Source organism: Lissotriton vulgaris, chromosome 6 (assembly GCF_964263255.1).
Source record: "Lissotriton vulgaris chromosome 6, aLisVul1.2, whole genome shotgun sequence".
Classification (NCBI taxonomy): Eukaryota; Metazoa; Chordata; class Amphibia; order Caudata; family Salamandridae; genus Lissotriton; species Lissotriton vulgaris.
Window position 1 is genome coordinate 625,704,802 of NC_141694.1, and position 19,706 is coordinate 625,724,507.

The 19,706-nt window shown below is 44.0% G+C and overlaps 1 protein-coding gene across 1 annotated transcript in view; it reads right to left on the reverse strand.

Moving 5' to 3' along the window:
- Positions 1-19,706, reverse strand: part of MANEA (mannosidase endo-alpha) — a 310,526-nt gene that overhangs the window by 197,467 nt on the left and 93,353 nt on the right. The window contains exon 2 of the mRNA XM_086926639.1: positions 18,257-18,848. Within this exon, the coding sequence (XP_086782765.1) occupies positions 18,257-18,803 (547 nt within the window). The 5' untranslated portion in view covers positions 18,804-18,848. The remainder of the gene's footprint in view (positions 1-18,256; positions 18,849-19,706) is intronic.

Here is a 19,706-nt window from a genome sequence, read left to right on the forward strand (position 1 = left end):
GCCTTACAAATGGGAACTCTCGAGGTTCTAAAACTCATGTCACTTCACGAATGGAGGGAGCCAGTGCCGGATCACAAGATGGTGTATTAAATCAGCCCGTATGTCCTACGCCACATGAACTTGATGATCGGATATGATATGACCCTTTCCACCTTTGAAAAGAGTGCTACAGAAAGGGTGATTTCAAACACAGGAAATTTAAATGAAAATACACTTGATGTAGGTACACTTAGGGTGGAATTGCGAGAAATGGTCTACGGAACTATTAGTCCAGGAAGGATTTCTAATTATCGTGACAACTAATTATGGTTCATATCTAAGGATATCACCAGGAGAGCTAGAACTACACATTAGAAATGTGTTGAGGTGGCAGAAAGAATTAGGGTGGACATACAGAAGTCAAAGCCATTACAAAAAAAAGAATTTGATTGGATTTTTGTGACCAGGATCTATAGAATCTAAACACATCAGGTAAAAGATTACAAATTAAATAATTACTGTCAACACTTAGGAAATGGGGTGAGATGGGACAATAGATGGCCTAAAAAGAAGCAAACAAAAGGGGTAACCAAGCCCATGTATCCAATGTTTGGAGAGCCAGGAAATACGCCAGGGGGACAGTATGTTCATGTTCCTTGGACTAGACCAGACATATTGACCTTTACAAATGATTCCCAAAGTTAAGAAAGAAACCAGTTGAATGGTATAGACAAGTTGAGTGATTTGTGAAGGTCTCAAATATTTTGTTGAAGGATTTAGATGCTTTGTTTAACATCACGGTTCCAAGTGATTTATAGACCGAGTGTAAAATTGCAGTAGATTGATAAGAGACAGAACCTGCAAGAGATTTGAGAACTAGTGCCCCATCACCTAAAGTAATGAGAAAATACAATCAGGTAATTCCTTATTTAAATAGGAAAATTTCTCTAAAGGAAACGGACTGGGTAAAAATTGACAGGACACCACAAGAATTGAAAGAGACAGTGCATGCATGTTAAGAGAGACTTCTGCAGGAATTCAAGCAATACAGTGGAATGGAGAATGTAACAAGTAAAGATATTAGACATGTTGTATATTGATTTGTATATGGATTGAGACCTGAAATAAGTGCAATGATACAGCAGCACTTCATTTGCTGGCAGAGCAATCCCATTGACATGATTCTTTGGCATGCAAAATATTGTGGATTCCAAGCAAAAGAGGTTGACAGAAAAATTGATGTTGGCTCAGATGAAGGCAGCAAATAAAGGTTATGTGGAAGTTTGTACTGATTGTTCTGTTATAGTACAGGAAAATGGCCCAACAAATACTGGTATGTGAGGAGTAGTAGGACGACAACTACAATATGTGACAGCTCAAGGCAGAGTAAGTGGGATTGCGCTAGAAATGTTAGACTCATCCATGTCATATTTGCAGCAAGTTTGGCCATTGAATCAGGTGAATGGGCAGGTAATACAGGGTAAAATTACACAGGCTCAAATAGGGGGTGTGATGCAAATTAGCAGACTCAGACAGAAAAATGTAAATGTGACTATGCCACCCTTATCACTCAATTGAAAGGCCAATTGCAGAAGTAAACGTGAACATAGGATTTCATACAAATGTTGAAATTGATACAAATTCACAGGTAGCCCCACAGTACTTAGTACAGATTGATGACAGCGATTCAGATTTTTCCTAATCACGGTGCCTGAGGGGGGAGGAGGAATGCATGATTGGCACACCCTTAGAGGTCGACCAGAATATTCTTTATGTGGATGTCAAGGTAAATGTAACACTTATTTAGTTTCTTTTCAACACTGGTGCTACCGGTTCCACTGTGAGAACAGCAGAAGTTTCAAACCTACCCCTCTCGCGAGGAAGAATCCAAGTAGTAAGAGGTTCAAACCGATAAACAGGTTCAGTTACAGGTGTTGAGATTAAAGTATCTTGAGACCATTGCCGGTATAACCCCTTTAATGAGTCATTGATAGAACAGGACATTTTTATGAAACTCATGGGAATACCATGTAATTCACCAATTATAGAAATTTCGAAAACAAACAAAAAGTATCCAATCATGCAGGATCTGCGCAAAATGAATAAAAATTCTGTCCAATTATGCCAAATCCAGCTGAGATACTATATCAGATTGCAGGCGTAGATCAGTGTTTTTTTGTCACTGATTTGTGTCAAGCCTTCTTTTCTATCGCTTTGCACCCTGATAGCCAATTTTTATTTCCTTTCAGGTTCAGATAACGTGTCTTGGCAGAGAGCAGAGTTCAAAATGAGTATACAGAGAGTCATTCCATTTTCAAATAAATATTGAAAAGGAATTTGGAGTCATTGGTAATGCCAAACCACTCCGTTCAGGTACAGTACAATGACAACTTATTAATACTGTCAGGTATTCAGGAAGCTTGCATAGGTATTGCATAACTGAATTATCTGGCAGTGAGTGGGCATAAGGTGTTACCAGCAAAGGTACAGTTTGGCAGAAGGTAGGTCCTTACCTAGGACATCACATTGAGAAAGGGGTCAGAAAGGTGTCACAGCATTGAATTAGTGCCATTTCGCAGATTAATCCACCACACACACAAAAGGAGGTTTGCAGGTTTCTGTGAATGGTTGGCTATTGCCGCCAGTGGATTAAAAAATTTCCAGTGACAGCTAAGACCCTTCAAAAGATTAATTCAAAAATAACAGTTGATAGACAGAATGCAGAACCCCAGTACAGAGATCTGCGCCTAAATCCATCATTATTTTGCTCTCCACACCACCCCAGTTCAGACATGGCCATATGCAAATAAGCCTTGACCCTGTGCCTCATGGGAACAGTCCAGCCTGAACTGTCAAGCCATGTCTTCCCTGGACTGGAATCAAGCATCCTAGGACCGGTTTCTGGCTATCAGCCGTCATCAGCCAGGATAGCTTGACTCCAGTGGTGTGGAGAGCACGGGATTCGCGTCTGAGCATACCCATCCCACTCAGGGTGACAAATGCAAAAACAACAGTTGATGGACAGAATGCAGAACAATGTCATACATTCAACCAGTACACAGTTCTAGGCCTAAATCCATAATTTTTTGCTCACCACACCACCCCAGTTCAGACATGGCCATATGCAAATCAGCCTTGACCCTGTGCCTCATGGGAACAGTTCAGCCCGAACTGCCAAGTCATATCTTCCATGGACCTTGAGCGGCGCAAAGCAGACTGCTGGACCTCAAGCAACTTTCGGAACCGCTCCTGAAAAGTCTTCAGCTCATGGCCCGGCAGTCAGGGCACAACTTGGGGTCGTGGTCACACCCCAGGAAGTAAAGACACACACGGAGTGGTTAATGCACCGACATCATCCGATGACAGTCTCCACAAGACTTTAAACCGGGCATCCCTACGACACCAGGAGCGAAAAAGCAGAAACCAAAAGCCTCAAAAACTCAGTCAAAAAATGACTGGGTGTACCACTTTCTCCAGACCTGCGCTTGCTGGCGCGGAAAAAGAAATAACTGACGTCAGCGCGCGAGGACGGCTTCTAAGTAGCTGCTGCCACGTCATCTCGGCGACCACGACGCCAACGACTGACGCAGAGCCACACGACACCACCTTTCGGCACGCAGGGGTACTGCTGACGAAAACTTTCCAGATCCAGTCTGACGCCTGGGAGTAATTCTAAGGTAAGGATTCTATCACTATGTGTTTCTTTCAGATATAGGTTTTATTTATTGAGTGCCTCTTCTCTTGTTGGGTGGAAGCCTTTCCAATCAAGCGTAATGACAGTTCTGACAGTAGCTAAACTACTCCTTGGAGAGATTATACTACGGTTGGGATTTCCGACATCTTTGGAATCAGATAGAGGGACATACTTCAAAGAATAACTGATACGAATGCTTTGTGCAGCATTACAAATTGAGCAGAGGTTACACTGTGCGTACCGACCAGAGGCATCCGGAGTGGTCGAGCAAGTAAATGAAACACTAAAGTCCCGTTTGGCAAAGTTGTGCGTGTCCACATCTCAGAAATGGCCAGATGCTTTACCCTTGGAGTTGATGAGTTTGAAAGGTGTCCCAGACAGAAGAACTAGACTGTACCCACATGAAATTTTAGAGCGGAGGGCTGAGACAGCCTACAGTCCTAGCCAATCAGCTAGTGAATATAACCGATGATCTGGTACTCTTATTAGTGTAAAGGATTGGGTGATGCAGTTCGTTCTGTGTCTCTACAGGTTGGGAAACGGCCAATTCACCATAACATGAGCAGTGCCATGATCTGTGTCCCGGTCTAGTTTAGTCAAGAAGCATGTACCCAAATCGTGCTTTGAGCCTCATTGACATGGGTCATATCAAGTGATTCTTGTTCCCACAACTGCTGAATGTCAAATGTGGAGGTCTGCCTAACTGAGTGCACGCTGCCCATACTTGCAGAATCCCATGTCCCCTGAAAATGCGGTACCTCTGGTGGATGTGCCAGTGAGACGTCCAACTCAGGTCAGTCACACAGTAGAAGGGGCATAAGCTACTGGGTCTCGAAGCACTGGTTCAAGAGGGTCCTGGGAGAGTAGGTCCCTGTAGCTAACAAGGGTCAAGTCGTCCCTACAGGGCGACCTCACGGATGAGGAAATTGCGACCGCAATCAATGGTATTAAATTGGGCAAAGCCATGGGCCCCAATGGGCTCCCTATAGAGCTTTTTAATCTAACCTCCTCTAAAATGACGGCTGCCCTACGTGGCATGTATCTGGAGAGTTATGAAGCGGGATCGCTACCTCCTAACCTGGCCTCCATTGCTGACATTCACAAACCATGCAAACCGGCTACGAAATGAGAATCATACCATCCCATCTCGTTACTCGCGGTGGAAGTCAAGCTCTTAGCCAATGTCTTGGCCAATCTCCTGATCCCAATCATCTGTAGGATTGAGCACCCCGACCAGTCGTGTTTTATGCCCCGCCATAACACAGCCCTTAATCCCCGCAGACTTCAGGGGTGATGGGGAGAGTTAATACTATAATGGAGGACGCAGCACTGTAGTCGCTATACATCTAAATGGTGTTCGAAACCATTGAATGGCCTTATTTGTTTGCTCTTCTTGAACGCCAAGGGTTTGGCCCCCACTTTATTCAGTGGGGCAAGCTGTTATACACAGGTCCTACAGCTCAGGTGGTGGTCAACCAACATGCCTCGCAGAGTTTCCACCTGGAGACCCAGTTGAGGCAGGCACCTTTTATATATAGGCCTTTGCAAAGAATTACATCAGAAGCCTTTCAAGGTGAACTAGCCAGGCAACCAATCGTGCTGTGTGGGAACATAGAGCAGGATGCAGAATCCCTTGAAAATTGGTTTAAGCAAGGTACATGGGCTCTTGCCCCTCTGATCCTGTGCCCGTCCAAACGCGTTAGACGCTCTGCTCTGTGGTTCAACACTACTTTTAATCAGGATAGAAAGGACTGTAAACGTCTGGAAAGAGCATGGAGGAAAGTCTTCAGCATGGAAAATAAAGAAAAGTATAAAAAAAATCATAAGAGGCTACCACAAGAGGATTCAGGTGGAAAAGAAATTATTTTTTGCACGTAAAATTGAATCCTCTGGGACTAAAAGTAGAGAACTTTTCAGTATCGGGAGGTAAAGCTGTACTGTACTGATTCTCTTGAACCTCTCTGCAGCTTTCAACACCATGCCCCACAATCGCCTACTGCAGAGATTGCAGGAGTGTGGCTTAGGTGGCACGGTGGTGAAATGGTTCACCTCCTTTTTGAAGCATAAAAAGCAAGAGGTCTGGTCTCCTCCGTTCGCAGCCAGTATTCCTCCTTTGAACGAGGGGGTCCACCAGGGCTCCAGTTTGAGCCCAGTTTTATTTAATCAATACATGTCCCCCCTGGATAATTTGGAGGAAGCTGGTGAGGCAAAGATTATATTCTATGCGCACGATACTCAGATGTTGTTCACGTGTAGGAAGGGGGAAGATTTTAACGGACAGAAGATCAAAATTGTCTGACAGAAGTGTTTGCTTGGTTCCAACTTAAATGCAACCCAGAGAAGTCGGAAATTATCTTCTTTGGTACCCCCCCTCTAGAGGTCTGGAAGCAATGGTGTCCAGACGAAATGTCGCCCCCCCACCCCCAGATGGCAGTTAACACTGTCACAAACTTGGGAGTAAAGATTGATGACATGCTATCCATGAAAACTCAAGTTCAGACAGTGGCTGGCACATGATTTGGACTCCTGAAAATGCTTAGGAAATTTCTCTACCTGTTACCGATTCTGCACAGAAAGACGGTGGTGCAGGCTCTTGTCACCTCTAGATTGGATTATGTTAATGTCCTTTATCTGGGCCTGCCGGAGTTCTTACTGAACAGGTTTCAAATTGTTAAGAATTCAGCTGCCAGAGCAGTCCTCAAGTTGGGGACCAGAGAACGGATTTTTCACCATCTGAAGAAACTACACTGGTTGCCTGTTCAGTCCAGAATTCTCTTCAAAGCCCTAGTTCTCGCGGTTAAAGCACTTCATGGGCTGGGTGCTCATTACATCCGGAAAAGAATTCTCTACTATACGCAACGCATATCGCTTAGATCAGCACATCAACATTTAATTATGACGCCTAGTTTTTGTAGAGCTCCCTGTGGCGGTCACTCATTTCAAGTGCAAGCCGCTCGTGCTTGGAACATCCTGCCATTACCACTCAGGCAGTCCATGACACTGTTGGACTTTAGAAAGCAGTTAAAAACCTGGATGTTCCAACAATTACCCTAATGAACTAGCCCCCCTCGGTCTTTGAGTTTTAGGTCTCTCGTCTCTTCTGTCCTAGCACCGGGACACTCTGTTGAGTAGCTGTGCACTCTATAAATCCTTGCTTAACATAACATAACAGGGGGTAGCGATCAGCACGAAAGTGGGGGCACGTCTTGTTTTATTTGACAAACTAAAAGTAGTGGAAGATCAGATGGGTACACTAGAGCAGGAGGCACTTTCAACTGATACACACAGGGTAGCGCTGCAAGAGTTGTACATAATGTAGGAGAGTAGGATCTGCTTACCATGGTTACCCCCACTTTTTGCTGTGTTTCACTGATTTATCGACTTTAGTCTGGCTGGGGCCCTGCTAAATAGGACCCCAGTCTTGCTGCTTCCTCTCTAAACTGATTGCATGTACATTAGGTACACTCCAAATTGGTTACTGGGTTACCCTTGTGAGTCCCTAGTACATGGTACCCTAGATACCAAGGCATAGGTACCCCAGAGGCCTACCAGGGGCTGAAGCATGTATTATGCCACCCCTGGGAAACGTTCCCAAATGGCACCACAGGTCTGGTACTGCAGCCTGGGTAAGGTGGTACTTGTACCCCTTACGATAGATAGATAGATAGATAGATAGATAGATAGATAGATAGATAGATAGATAGATAGATAGATAGATAGATAGATAGATAGATAGATAGATAGATAGATAGATAGATAGATAGATAGATAGATAGATAGATAGATATCCCTATAAGTCACTCCTATGGCAGTCCTTGACAATCCTGAAGGCAGAGTGCTTGGTTTTGTGTGAGAGGGTGCCCAAGCATGAGCCGATTCCCCCTTCTGCAGTTTTCGGAATCACTTCCCTATAGCTGTTCTAAGATACAGCCATACCATATACTCTTAAGTGCATTATAACCTCACGGTTAATGCCAACTTTGGAATGGCTGCATTAAAACATGTTGTGTTTGGTGTCAAACACTTTGGAATACTACCCCCCCACCAATTCTGGCAGCGGGGTAGCATTCCACCATTCTAGAGGGAAAAGACATGTACACACTGGTAAACCCAGTAGAAGTTAAACAGAGCCTCAGCATCACAAAATGGATGCTACTGCTGCCAGACACAAGTCTAACCTCCTGCTGCTGGATGCAACTCCGGCAGGGGAGGCCTGGACAATAGGTTTCCTGTCCATGGAGGTGCCAGCACCTCCCCAAACAGGCTTTAGTGTATTGGGGCAGGGTGGGTTGCATTCAGTGAATGCTTTCCAGACAGTGTCTGGGGCACACAAGGTGTCCCCGTGCATTTCCCAGTTGAAACCGACTGCTGGGGGACTCAGCCCCAGCTCTGGTGCAAAACTGGACAAAGGGGAAGGGTTGTAACCCCCCCCCCCGTCCTCCCATAGGTGGGACCCTAGAGTTAGTCCAACCCCTAAACTTAGTAGAAGTATAGGAACCCAGTCCCTAGGACTTTAGATTACCCTGGACGAAACTCTGAAACATAAATGTTGGACCTTCAACATTCCATATCGACTGGAAGACGGAAGAAATCTCACTTGGGGTCAAGGAGTAACTCCCCTGTTTAAACAGGCACCAAAGAAGCATCTTGCCAATCTGCATTTTCGAGACTTCCGTCGGATCCCGAAGAATCTGCAACACAGGACACAGACTTCCAGACATCTACAAGGCTGACACGAGTCCCCAGCAAAGCTGAGACCTGTAGCTATCACGAGAGACGTGAGACCGGAACTCCTGGACATCCTGCGCATTTGCTAGCGCATCGACTTCCCGAGCTTTCCCGAAATTGTGCATTGGGCTAATTGCAGTCCAAGCCCAGAGCACCTTTTGCACTGAAGTTTGTGGGCCTCCACTCCATGAGTGCTCTGTGGTCCCGTTTCCTGCATTTCTGCTCGAGGCCCCTTCGAGATCCCTGGTCCGTCGACTAGTGGGTCCCCACAAAGGAATCTACTTTGTTTCTTGGGCTTTGCTGATTGCTCCAGACGTGTCCCGACTCCCCTCCAAAGGGTGAGTCCCTCAGACCTTGCTGGTCTGCACCAAAGCCAATCTTGTCATCTTGCGTGGGTTGCTGTTGCCAAGGCTTGTTGGGTCCTATCCCGATAACGACGCTGCAGCTCTCGACATCCGTCGTGGGACAGCTCGAATCCAGCTCCTGGTTGTCATCGACGCCTCCTGGACCTCGTGGCTGAAGAGTCAAGCTTCACCTACATCACCTGAAATCACCCGACATCGGCTGGCATCTTCTTGTCGCCTTCCTGGTCAATGGCTAGTGACCCAGACTCTGTCCCCGAAGCTTTCAGGTTCTTCAGATCTCCGATCCACCCTTCGATCCATCCGGACACTTTTCTTCTGATCGCCTGCAGCACTTCTTTGAAGCTCTCCATATGAAACAACAACGAAACCCGACACGAAAAGACTCTCTATGCACCCGGCTTCCCTGGGTGAGGTAACAGGAGTACTTCGGTGCACCCATGGGTCTTGACTCTCGCAGTGTTCAGTACTGAAAGGGTTTTACCGTAGTCCACTCTTAAATGTCCTTATTCTTTAAAATTCTAACTTTAACTTCCTTCATGGAAGTCAATGGTGATTTGCAGCTGTGTTTAGACACTGCACGCATCCCCCGTCGGTCCCCTGGTCCCCACCTTGGGTGGTTCCTAGTTGCCCCAGCGGTTCTACAGGCCCTAGGCCTTGTCTCTATGTTGAGAGCAGTACTTATACCTATTTTAGTGTATGGTTTGTGAGGCTCCTAGGGCAAAATATATACTGTGCTAATTTACTGTGTGCTATTTAAGTTCTTGTATTGTACTTTTGCCTCTAGCCTCATAAAGAGACTAGAGGGGTGTGTTTAGAATAAATACATATATGTTATATATATACCTTGTGTGGTTATACTTTCATTTGGTCATTCAAGAGATTATAGACTGGTAAAAACAAGCTGCTTCACATTCCTTCAAGACTTAGCCTGAAGACTGTCGCCACAGCTACCACTAGGATAGCTTTCTATAAAAGTTGTCTAAACCTACCATCAATAAGGGTCGTTTGGACTGGTGCAAGGTGCCAACTAGAATAGTGGACATCATATGCCAGGCCAACTTCTAACATATTACACACGCTGAACCTCTAGAAGAGATTCGCACCCTGGATTACCGCTTATACACGCAGAAACAACACATGAATGCAGATAGGGCAGGCCCGTTGGTTGCTAGAATCCTGCACCATCCGTAACGCCTATTCTTGAAATAAATACCCTGGAAGGCGTCTCTGTGAACACTCAGCTGGAAATTAATACCGCCTTTCGGGAATATTATGAACGGCTGTATGCACCCCGGCTGAGCCAGGAGATGACTAATACGACTTATTCTTTGATGACCTGCGCCTTCCACAAATACTTGGTGATCGCAAGACAGATCTGAAAGGGCCAGTCACGGGTATGGAAATAAAAGCAGCAATCAAAGATCTCCCACGTAATAAGGCACCGGGCAACAATGGTTTGCTTATAGAATTCTATGCTGCTTATTCGGAATTGTTGGTTCCCCGCCTACAGAGCTTATACCAGGGGGCATTTGATGAGTGCTTCCTCCCATTCACCACATTACAGGCGACTGTGATCTCGCTCCCAAAACCGGGAAGGGACTGTAAACATATGGCAGGCTACCGCCCCCTATCGCTTCTCAATACAGATTACAAGATATTGAGTAAATTGCTAGCGAATAGACTCCTACAACACATCCCTCGACTGATGCATACAGATCAGTGCGGATTTATACTGGGTAGATGTACAGTCCTCAATATTAGGAGGCTACATCAGGTGTTGTCTCATACACCCACTAATGCCCATTCGCAGGGCTGTATTTCCCTGGACCTACGACAGGAGTTTGACTCCCCGACATAGCGGTATATGCATCATTTGAACTACCAAAAAGAGGTCAATGCTGCGTTTATTTTTTCTATTACAGAACCATGCAGCAAAACAGTTTGATGCAAGGTCAAAATAATGTCATAGATTGCAAGCGTGCCAAAAGTGCATTTAAAATGCACTATTTTGTACCATTTCCATAGAAATGGTTTTGGAGAGAATGCGAATATTCCGTTTAACATCTGCTTCTTTTGGTCCTTACTGGAAGATTTTGTGTATTTGCACCATTTGTTTAAGAGCTTAACTTTGTGTGTAAACTAATGGCCCAGGAGAATTCCTAAACTAAACATTATTTGCACAATACACTGCTTCCTGTGTTCTTCACAGTACAGGACCGGATATCTTGCTGGCAGGTGTCTTTCTAGAACTGAAGGCTCAAGCAATGGACATTAATGGCAATGTTGTCAGTGTAATTATAGTTAGGTTAGAGTCTGCATAGGGAAGGTATTTTTTGTATGGCTCGGTTTGCACTAACCTTTCCAAACTTTTTATTCTTTAAAGCAAATGTTGTGCAGATCGGTCCAGTAGAGACCATGAAAAAGGAAAGGTCTTAAAAGTGCCATTTTCCATTTCATTCTCACATGTTCTTTTGCTCTTTTAAGTAAAAAAAAACAGGTTAACAAAATTACACCACAGTTGGATTGAAGGCAAAAATGTACTCAAACAATACACTTTGTTGGCTTGCTATAAGTCAGTAGTTTGAGAAATTAAGGCTTACACATTAGTTTGGGTAAGAAGAGGTTAGAATTGAGAGAAATCTGCACCTCTAATTACCGAAGGCGCCACAGATTAACGAATCCATAGAGGTTTCGCAGCTCCATTTAAACAAATAAAGCACTAAATTGTATTAGGGAGCTTTTGATCCCTTTATGCACTTCGGATTTGTGAATCCAGGTCTGAGTACAAGAAACCTCTGCATTCTGATGGGCTGTCCCCGCAGAAATATGTGTTGGCACTGCCATTACTCACAAACATTGGCATAGCCAATAGGTCTCGCATTTGGGACCTTATAAGTGTTCCCTTGCTCACTGCACCATCAGGATTCAAGCAAGCCGGGCCGACGACGGCTGAAATGCCAGAAACCGGTCCCCGGAAGCTTGTCTCCTTTCCGGTGAAGAATTAGCTTGGTAGTTTGGTCTGCCCTGTTCCCATGATGCACTGGGCCAGGGACACACTAATTTGCATATAGCCAGGTTCTGAGCTGGGATGGTGCAGTGAGCTAAATAACGGTGATGGATCAAGCCCTGATCTTTGGACTGGGTAAGAGTGGTCTGCTTAATTCAGACACTCTGTTCATCACCACCCCCTTTTCTGAATCTTATAAGTGTTTAGCCATGCAACAGTTGATTTTGTTGCACTAGGGATATTGTGCTGCATAACTAAATACTTATAAGGTCCCAAAAGCGAGACCTATTGGCAATGCCAATGCTTGTTATCCTTCTTTACTGATGCTGCGCAGAGCGGCGAACAGCTGAGGGTGGCAAACAAAGGACTCTCGGGCCCAGGAACCAGCGGGGCCTACCGGCAGCCCCTCCCACCTCACCTGCTGGGGATTCATCTACTCCTTGCTCCTCCCGCTTCGCGGGAGATGCTGCGCAGAGCGGCAAACAGCTGAGGGCGGCAAACAGAGGACTCTCGGACCCAGGAACCAGCGGGGCCGCAGAGCATACCGGCAGCCCCTCCCACCTTATCTGCTGGGGCTTATATTTATCTACAGACTCCGCAACGCGGGACGCGCGCGGGCGGTCGCCGGGCTAAGCCTGGGCAAAGGGAAGGCCATCTGTGGCCGTCAGGGGCCAGAAGAGGCCGGGCTGGGCCACCCCCCATTGGCGCTTCATCTGAGGATTACCGACCCCCTGCAAATAAGGTACCGTGCTAACCATTCAAAGCTCTTGGGACTTATTGATTATTATAAAGACCTTTCAGCATATTAATCTAAATCTCTATTGTTAAAATCAGTAAACGGAAGGGGGTAGCAGATACACTGGATGATTTTATCATAAGGGCAGAATCGGTGCTCATTCATGGCGACCGAGAGACGGTTATCCCTAGATCTTGCTCCGTCCCAACCACGTCTGTAAATTGGTGGCACTCAGGACTCACTTTCTATAGATATAGATAATCAGAGACCTTCCCCTGTGCCCCTGAGCCCGGACATAGAAGTTATAAACACCTTAAATACCATCTCTTCGACCATTTAGGACTTTCACACCCCAGCCAGTAACACACGAGGCAAGATAATCAGACGGCAGACACCTAACGCTTTATTACCTGGAGGAAAGAAAAATGCCTTAAAGCCTAGTCTGGCAGAATCCATGCGTAAGACATTAGATACGAATACAGATGCCCCAAGCACCAACGAAGGAGGGAGTGGCAAAGGAACAACGGAGGCAAGGTCGACTAACTCCATTTCCACTCAGACTGAAGACCTTCTGGTCAATGGCCCCAATACAACTAATACAACTGATATGGGCATTGAAATTCTGGACACCTTAATGGAAGGCTTTGAATCCAGATTAGATGATTTAATGGGGATTTTTGTTAAGAAACTTGATGTTCTATGGAAAGAAATGTCTAAGATAAATGATGTGGCAGTAAACATAAATAAGGTTGGGGAAGATATTATTGCCCTGCAACTTTAGTTGACTGGCCAAAAAACCTGTGGTAAGGACCCGCCGCTCTCGAAGCTCAGCCGATCCCATGGTTCCACCCCAAGCCGTGTCTGGCGATCTACGTGGGGATGGGGGGGGGTGGGGGGGGGGGGTATCATCATCTTTGGAAAAAAGTGTTACTAGCACTAACAGAAGTGGGATGTTGTCGTAAGGAAATATTAGTAAAAGTGTTTACAAGGGAGGCACTAACCAAAGTAGGCCATCTAAGCAGGACATAAGGCCTATCAATGGTAGCAATGAAGCAAACCATGCGTTTAGCGAGTCTAGCCCTACTGGTAATACGGACGTCTTACACCTCCCACCCGACTCCGCCCCATACGTGCTGGTTTTAAGTGGTGTTCCAGCACTTAAAGAGGGACAGAGGGAGTCCTGGTCTGATTTGCAAAGAAAATCAGTAGACTGGCTCCACAAACATAAAAATGTTGACCCACACAGAAGAGAGGATATCATTATGGCAAGGAGAGTAGGGTGGGTCGGACCCTCACACAAATGTACACAGGGGGACTGCATTGTCCTAAATTTTAGAAGTCCCAAGCAGGTTCGTCATCTTTTATCTGTTACTGACGAAACATTTAACCTTCCTACTAACATCTGCACACTCCCTTTGGGCAATTTTTATAAGTCACACCTTACCCCAAACTGAGGCACCAGAATAGCCATGCCCTTATCTAATAATTACCAAGTCCTGTCTAGTTTGGATCTGCTAGATTGACCATAAAAAAGACACTAGACATTGTAGACGCTAGTGACACGCCATCTCAAAACACATCCACTAGACCTAACTGTGCCCAAGGGAAGACAGATTTAGTGAAAAGTGATAATGGAGCCAGTTTGAGTGTACTGAGCTGGAATGTGGCAGGTCTTCGAACAAAACTTGATAACATAGACTGGGTGAATTTGATAAGGGAACATGATATTCTCATGTTTCAGGAAACATGGGCCACTGAAGAATTATATATTGAAGGTTTCCATTCTTTTCGTGTGCTATCCCAAACTCCAAGGATGGGAAGACCATCGGGTGGACTGTTTATGGGGATTAATGTGGCAGCTGGGGGAGGTTTCAAAGTAATCACAACCCACAGTTTAGATTATCAGGCTATATTGTTCAAAAGAGGGATTCATCTTCATTTGATACATTTTTATAATAATGATTTTCAGTCAGTTCCAAACAAGAGTTTTATAAAGCTTTTTGATTTATTTGGATAACCAATCCATTAATGGAGACCTTTTGGGTACATTAGTAGGGGGTGATTTTAATGCTAAAATTAATGATTTGGGCCCGAATAAGGGAACAGTTCACGGTGCCCAATCATCGACCAATAGAGGCAGAGAACTCTAACAGTTGACTAAATCATATAATTTATCCAATGTTATGGACTTGGTCGCAGGATCAACTACGACCAACCATCCAACTTCTAGGGGTAGGGGGTGTAGTTCCATAATGGATTATATTTTTTGTATGCCCTCCGATTGAAAAACAGTTGGTCTCTGCCGAAGTAGTACTGTCTGAGTCCATAACCCCATTAAGGTAATGATATACACAGCCCGACGGCTGATCTTTCAGACCGAATGTGGGGCTGCAAATTTAGTAGTATCAACTGACAACCTAAGATTGTGCTGGAAGGGGGCTGATAACTTGGAAACTTTTAAGAAATTGGTAAAGGGTAACATGCCACTTATTGACTCTTGCCTCTCATTAGAATCACCACCAGCACAGATAATCGAGGACTTTGGGAAGGTTTGCCAGATGATTAAAACCATCCTCACCAAACCTCCGTCGAAGGTGACACCCACCCCAAGATGGTTTAACATCAATTGTTCCAGAGCGTATATGTCGACAATCTTGGTGCATGCAGTTACGGTGACGGTTTTAAGACTTCTCCATGCAGATCTTTGGTCTCCCATAAAGAATTAAATCAAAGCGGAAGACGTTTTGCGACATCTTTTTGCGCAGCCAACATTCACCAATTATTTATATTGAACTTGGAGAGCACCAAGAGTCCAATCTACCAGAATTAATTTAAGCTGAAGATTTCCTGTGATATTTATTGTGCAGTCATCATGGATTGCCTTTTTAAACACCAATATTTTTTGTAGACAACAAGACTTCATTCTACCAGGGTTTTCAAGATATGATTCATATGTCCTGAGGATGGTCTCATCAACTCAAGATTAGAGACCGAAACGTCGACATATACGCTTTGTCTGCTTAACTAATAGATCAACTGTGAACAGGCGGATAAGCGCATACAATTGTTATAGAGAGTTTTCTTTTGATTGCCATTTCTGAAATATTCTTCCTATAACATTGTTATTTATTCTGTACCCTTTTCTTAAATCGATTCTTGAGTATTAAAATACAATTTTTTCATACACACCCTCTCCCTCTCTTCCATTTTGATCACTTGAAGTGATTTACGTAAATTGACTGAATATCTGTTGTTGTTGCTTTGCACTATCGGCCGTCAAGTACTGTTTGAAATTTTGTCTGAAATACATAATACCAAAATTCCTTGAAGGTACTTATACCCTATCATTATGAGATAGCCAGCAGCAAAAGCTGTTGGCTGTTTTTTAGTTTGCGGCGCAGGCTTTTTAAAAAAAAAAAAATTTAAATACCTCTGGCAACAATGAAAAATGTTTTCAATGATGCAACATAATGCTAACATTAGCGCCATTTACCACTGGCTAATTCAAAACCGTTGCCAGTTTGTCGTGTCAGCAAAATCAAATGAGTAGACAAATAGTAACAAACAAAGAATATAAGACAGAAAAAAAACGACAGGCAAGAGTATAAGAGCGGCTGAATAGTGAAAATTTAAGAAAGAAGACACAAAGATCAGATGAGATAGTAGATCGTCAGAGGGTAAAAATAAAAAAATTAAGATCTAATGGTAAGTAGAAAATAAATCAGGGAGGATGTCGTACAGGAGCATGAGAGAAAGATAGAATGTGAAACCAAGAGTGTTTAACAAATAGGAGAAGTGGAGGACAACAAAGGGGAAGTAGAGAGACTGAAAATGTCAGCAAAGAAAAAACAAGGGAGAGATGAGAGAAACTAAGAGAAATAGGAAGAGAAAACCGGACAGGAAAGCAGAGGAGGTGACATAAGGGAAGAAATAAAAAGAAGGAGAGGAAGGGAAAACCGGAGAGACGAACGAGAGTGAGAGACAAACACATAACAGCAATAAGTGAATAAGACCGTTCTGGTAGGAGAAAGACAGAAAGGGAGTAGAAAACTAAGGCTCAAAGGATGGGCCGAGTTTTCTTTCAGACTCAGGCCTGTCTGATTTAATTGAACTTGTTCTTGATCAAGAGGGTTGGCAGGTACAGTTTTTCAAATAAAGAAAGGCATTTTCAAGGGATGTATTTAAGAAAAAGAATATCTGTCCTAAGATCTTGTGACAGAGCTATGTGTCCCACAAGACAGTGTGCCGTTTGATTCTCGGGATTGTTAGTTGCCGGCATCCTTGGAATCGAGCACAAAGTGTGATGAGGGAAGAAATCAACTCCTGACGCCGTAGAACAATGACTGCAATTCTGGCGCCGCCAGTGCTGGCCCTAGGGAGCTCAGTGAAGTAAGTATTTTTTATTCAGCCCTCTTCAGGAAGAAAGAGGAAAAGGTAAGTACAGATCACATTGCATGCATAAATAATTATGTGCTGACGGTATATGAGTTTGTCAGCACGTATGCCATTATTGCATAAGCAGATTTGTGTTGGCGGTTTTCGGATTTATGTGGTGCCGCGCGGCCGTGAAAGCGGAAGTGAACGCGGCGAAAGTGATCGCGATGACGCGCTCTGTGCAAAGCAGGCAAGGGATGCGCGCACAGCAGTTTTGGAGAGGTGGAGCGTGACCGCAAGCTGGTGGCCGCTTTGGTAGAACTTCAGAAAGCCGCTTACTAAATGTCTCGCCAGTGCAGTGCAGCGCATGCGCTGGCTCTGGCGAGACCTAAAAAGCGGTGCACTGAGCACAGTGTTTGGAAAAAGAAACGGGCCTACCAAGACTTCCAAGTTTATGTGAGGCCCTCACCCCTCCGTAATAAAATTAAAATTAAAAAAAGATTTCTGTAGTGAGATTCGTAAATTCTGTGCTGATTTGTGTATCCTGGACCGCAGGGTCTACAAATACAGCACATGATTGATGAGTCCATCAAAAAAAGATAGTATTAAGGGCCAGATGTAGTAAGGTAGGATTTGCAAAAGGTGGTGGCACTTTGCACATTATGGGCAGCAGGGCTGCTCTTTTATTGTTATGGCTAGGTTCAGATTCAGAACTACAGCAAAATCATGTTAGCCAAGTATCAATCAATCAATCACATTCGTTCACTGAATTCTAGCAATTTTAGTTTGTTTTCATTACGAATAGTGGACAAAATAATGCTACTGAAAACCGCACAGGACAAACCACAGACACCAGATATGAAACAACTTTGAATCAAACCATTTATGCAGGATTATGAAATGCAATTTGACACTTACTTTAAATGAAAAGCAAAGTATTTAGTATTATTTTTATAGAGCTAAAGAACTTTAGAAAAGTTACCAATGGAAAGTTGTACGGAGCAATATGGTTGGAAATATGCACGATGTAAGAAAAAGGGGAAAATTAGAACGGTGGCATAGGCAGTACCAGCAGTCGGCTATCATTCAATGAAAGTCTTTCGGCTCTGGCACTTAATTTAGGATCATCTCTTCCTTAGTTAATAACTAACTTATCATAGTTCTGCAGTGCCTACCTTTAATGTAGTTTGAACATGTTAACATGGACACTTCCACCAGAATGCAGTATCATATAAGTCTGCTAAAGCAAAAGACAAATCAGACCATCTGCTGCAGAATGAAACACAATATAAATAGCCGTTCTGCATGGCACACGCCCACTTGACTGGCAAGCACCATTTCAAGCAAAGAAAAATTAACTACATATGAATTACCTATTGATGCAGAGCGGATCTGCTTCATGTGGGCATCAATGACAGAAGGGTCTCTGGAGCTGTAAGGTCCTAGTTCAGGGTAAAAGCTGGAACCAATATCATCCGGAGGACTATGTTTACCATTTGGATAATTATTTGCAATTTTTGCATCCCAGTGTTGCAACAACGGGTGGTTCCAATGGATATATTTGCCATCAAACTGTGGATTACCAAACCAAGTGTAATAGAATATGTGGAAGTTGTAATTGGGAGGAGGTAATCCTTCCGCCTCATCGTGTACAGCCAAGATCCCCTTTGTTCCGGTATTCATAATATTATCTGGAATCCTCAATTGGGTTACTGTGTCCTCCTTGGAAATTTTCCGGGAATCTATTTTATTCTCCTGCCCAGTGGTGCGTTGGGGGTATTCTGGAAGAAGACCAAGTCCAAATGGATTGCCAAAGGCAGCGCTGTCAGGTCGCAATGTCTTTAAACCCATCATTATTGAGCAAACAAAGAAAATAAGACATATCAAAGTGATGCATGTTCGCCTGCGGAACCTGGTCATGATCTCATATTTCTTGGCGGAGATGAATGTACGTCAAGGTAGCTCCTACAAAGAAAAAACATAGAAAAACATTTTAAGGTTCCAAAAAACAAACACAAACCAAATGTACACTTGACTAAACTAGGATTCTAGAATAAAATACATTCTCTTTTTGAGGAAATAGCTGTCAGAGGTGAAGCCAAATCTTCACTCATGGCTTTTGAAATGCCATAATCAAAAGTACCCACAGGGAAAAAACAAAAACGAATGTAAAGGGGTTGACTGTATGTGGGCCAAGGAAAAAGCACACAGGGAAGAACAAGCATTTACAATGCAACGGTCTCGCCTTTGCAAAAGTTAGCGCTTCTGGCATTGTAAATGACAAATGTTTTATTTATGTGTTGGTTTTGGAAACAGATAAATAAATGGCATTGTCCTGAGCAGTAGAGAGTGAGTACTAGAGAGTGAGTAGTAGAGAGAGTAGTAGAGAGAGTAGTAGTGAGTAGTAGAGAGAGTAGTAGTGAGTAGTAGAGAGTGAGTAGAGAGTAGTAAGTGAGTAGTAGAGTGTGTATTAGAGAGTAGTGAGTGTGTAGTAGAGAGTAGTGAGTGTGTAGTAGAGAGTAGTGAGTGTGTAGTAGAGAGTAGTGAGTGTGTAGTAGAGAGTGTGTAGTAGAGAGTGTGTAGTAGAGAGTGAGCAGTAGAGACTAGTGAGTGTGTAGTAGAGTGGTGAGTGTGTAGTAGAGTGGTGAGTGTGTAGTAGAGTGTGTAGTAGAGTGTGTAGGAGAATGTGTAGTAGGGAGTGTAGTAGAGTGTGTAGTAGAGAGTGTGTACTAGAGAGTAGTGAGTGTGTAGTAGAGAGTGTGTAATACAGAATGTGAAGTAGAGAGATTGAAGTAGAGAGATTGAGGTAGAGAGATTGAATTA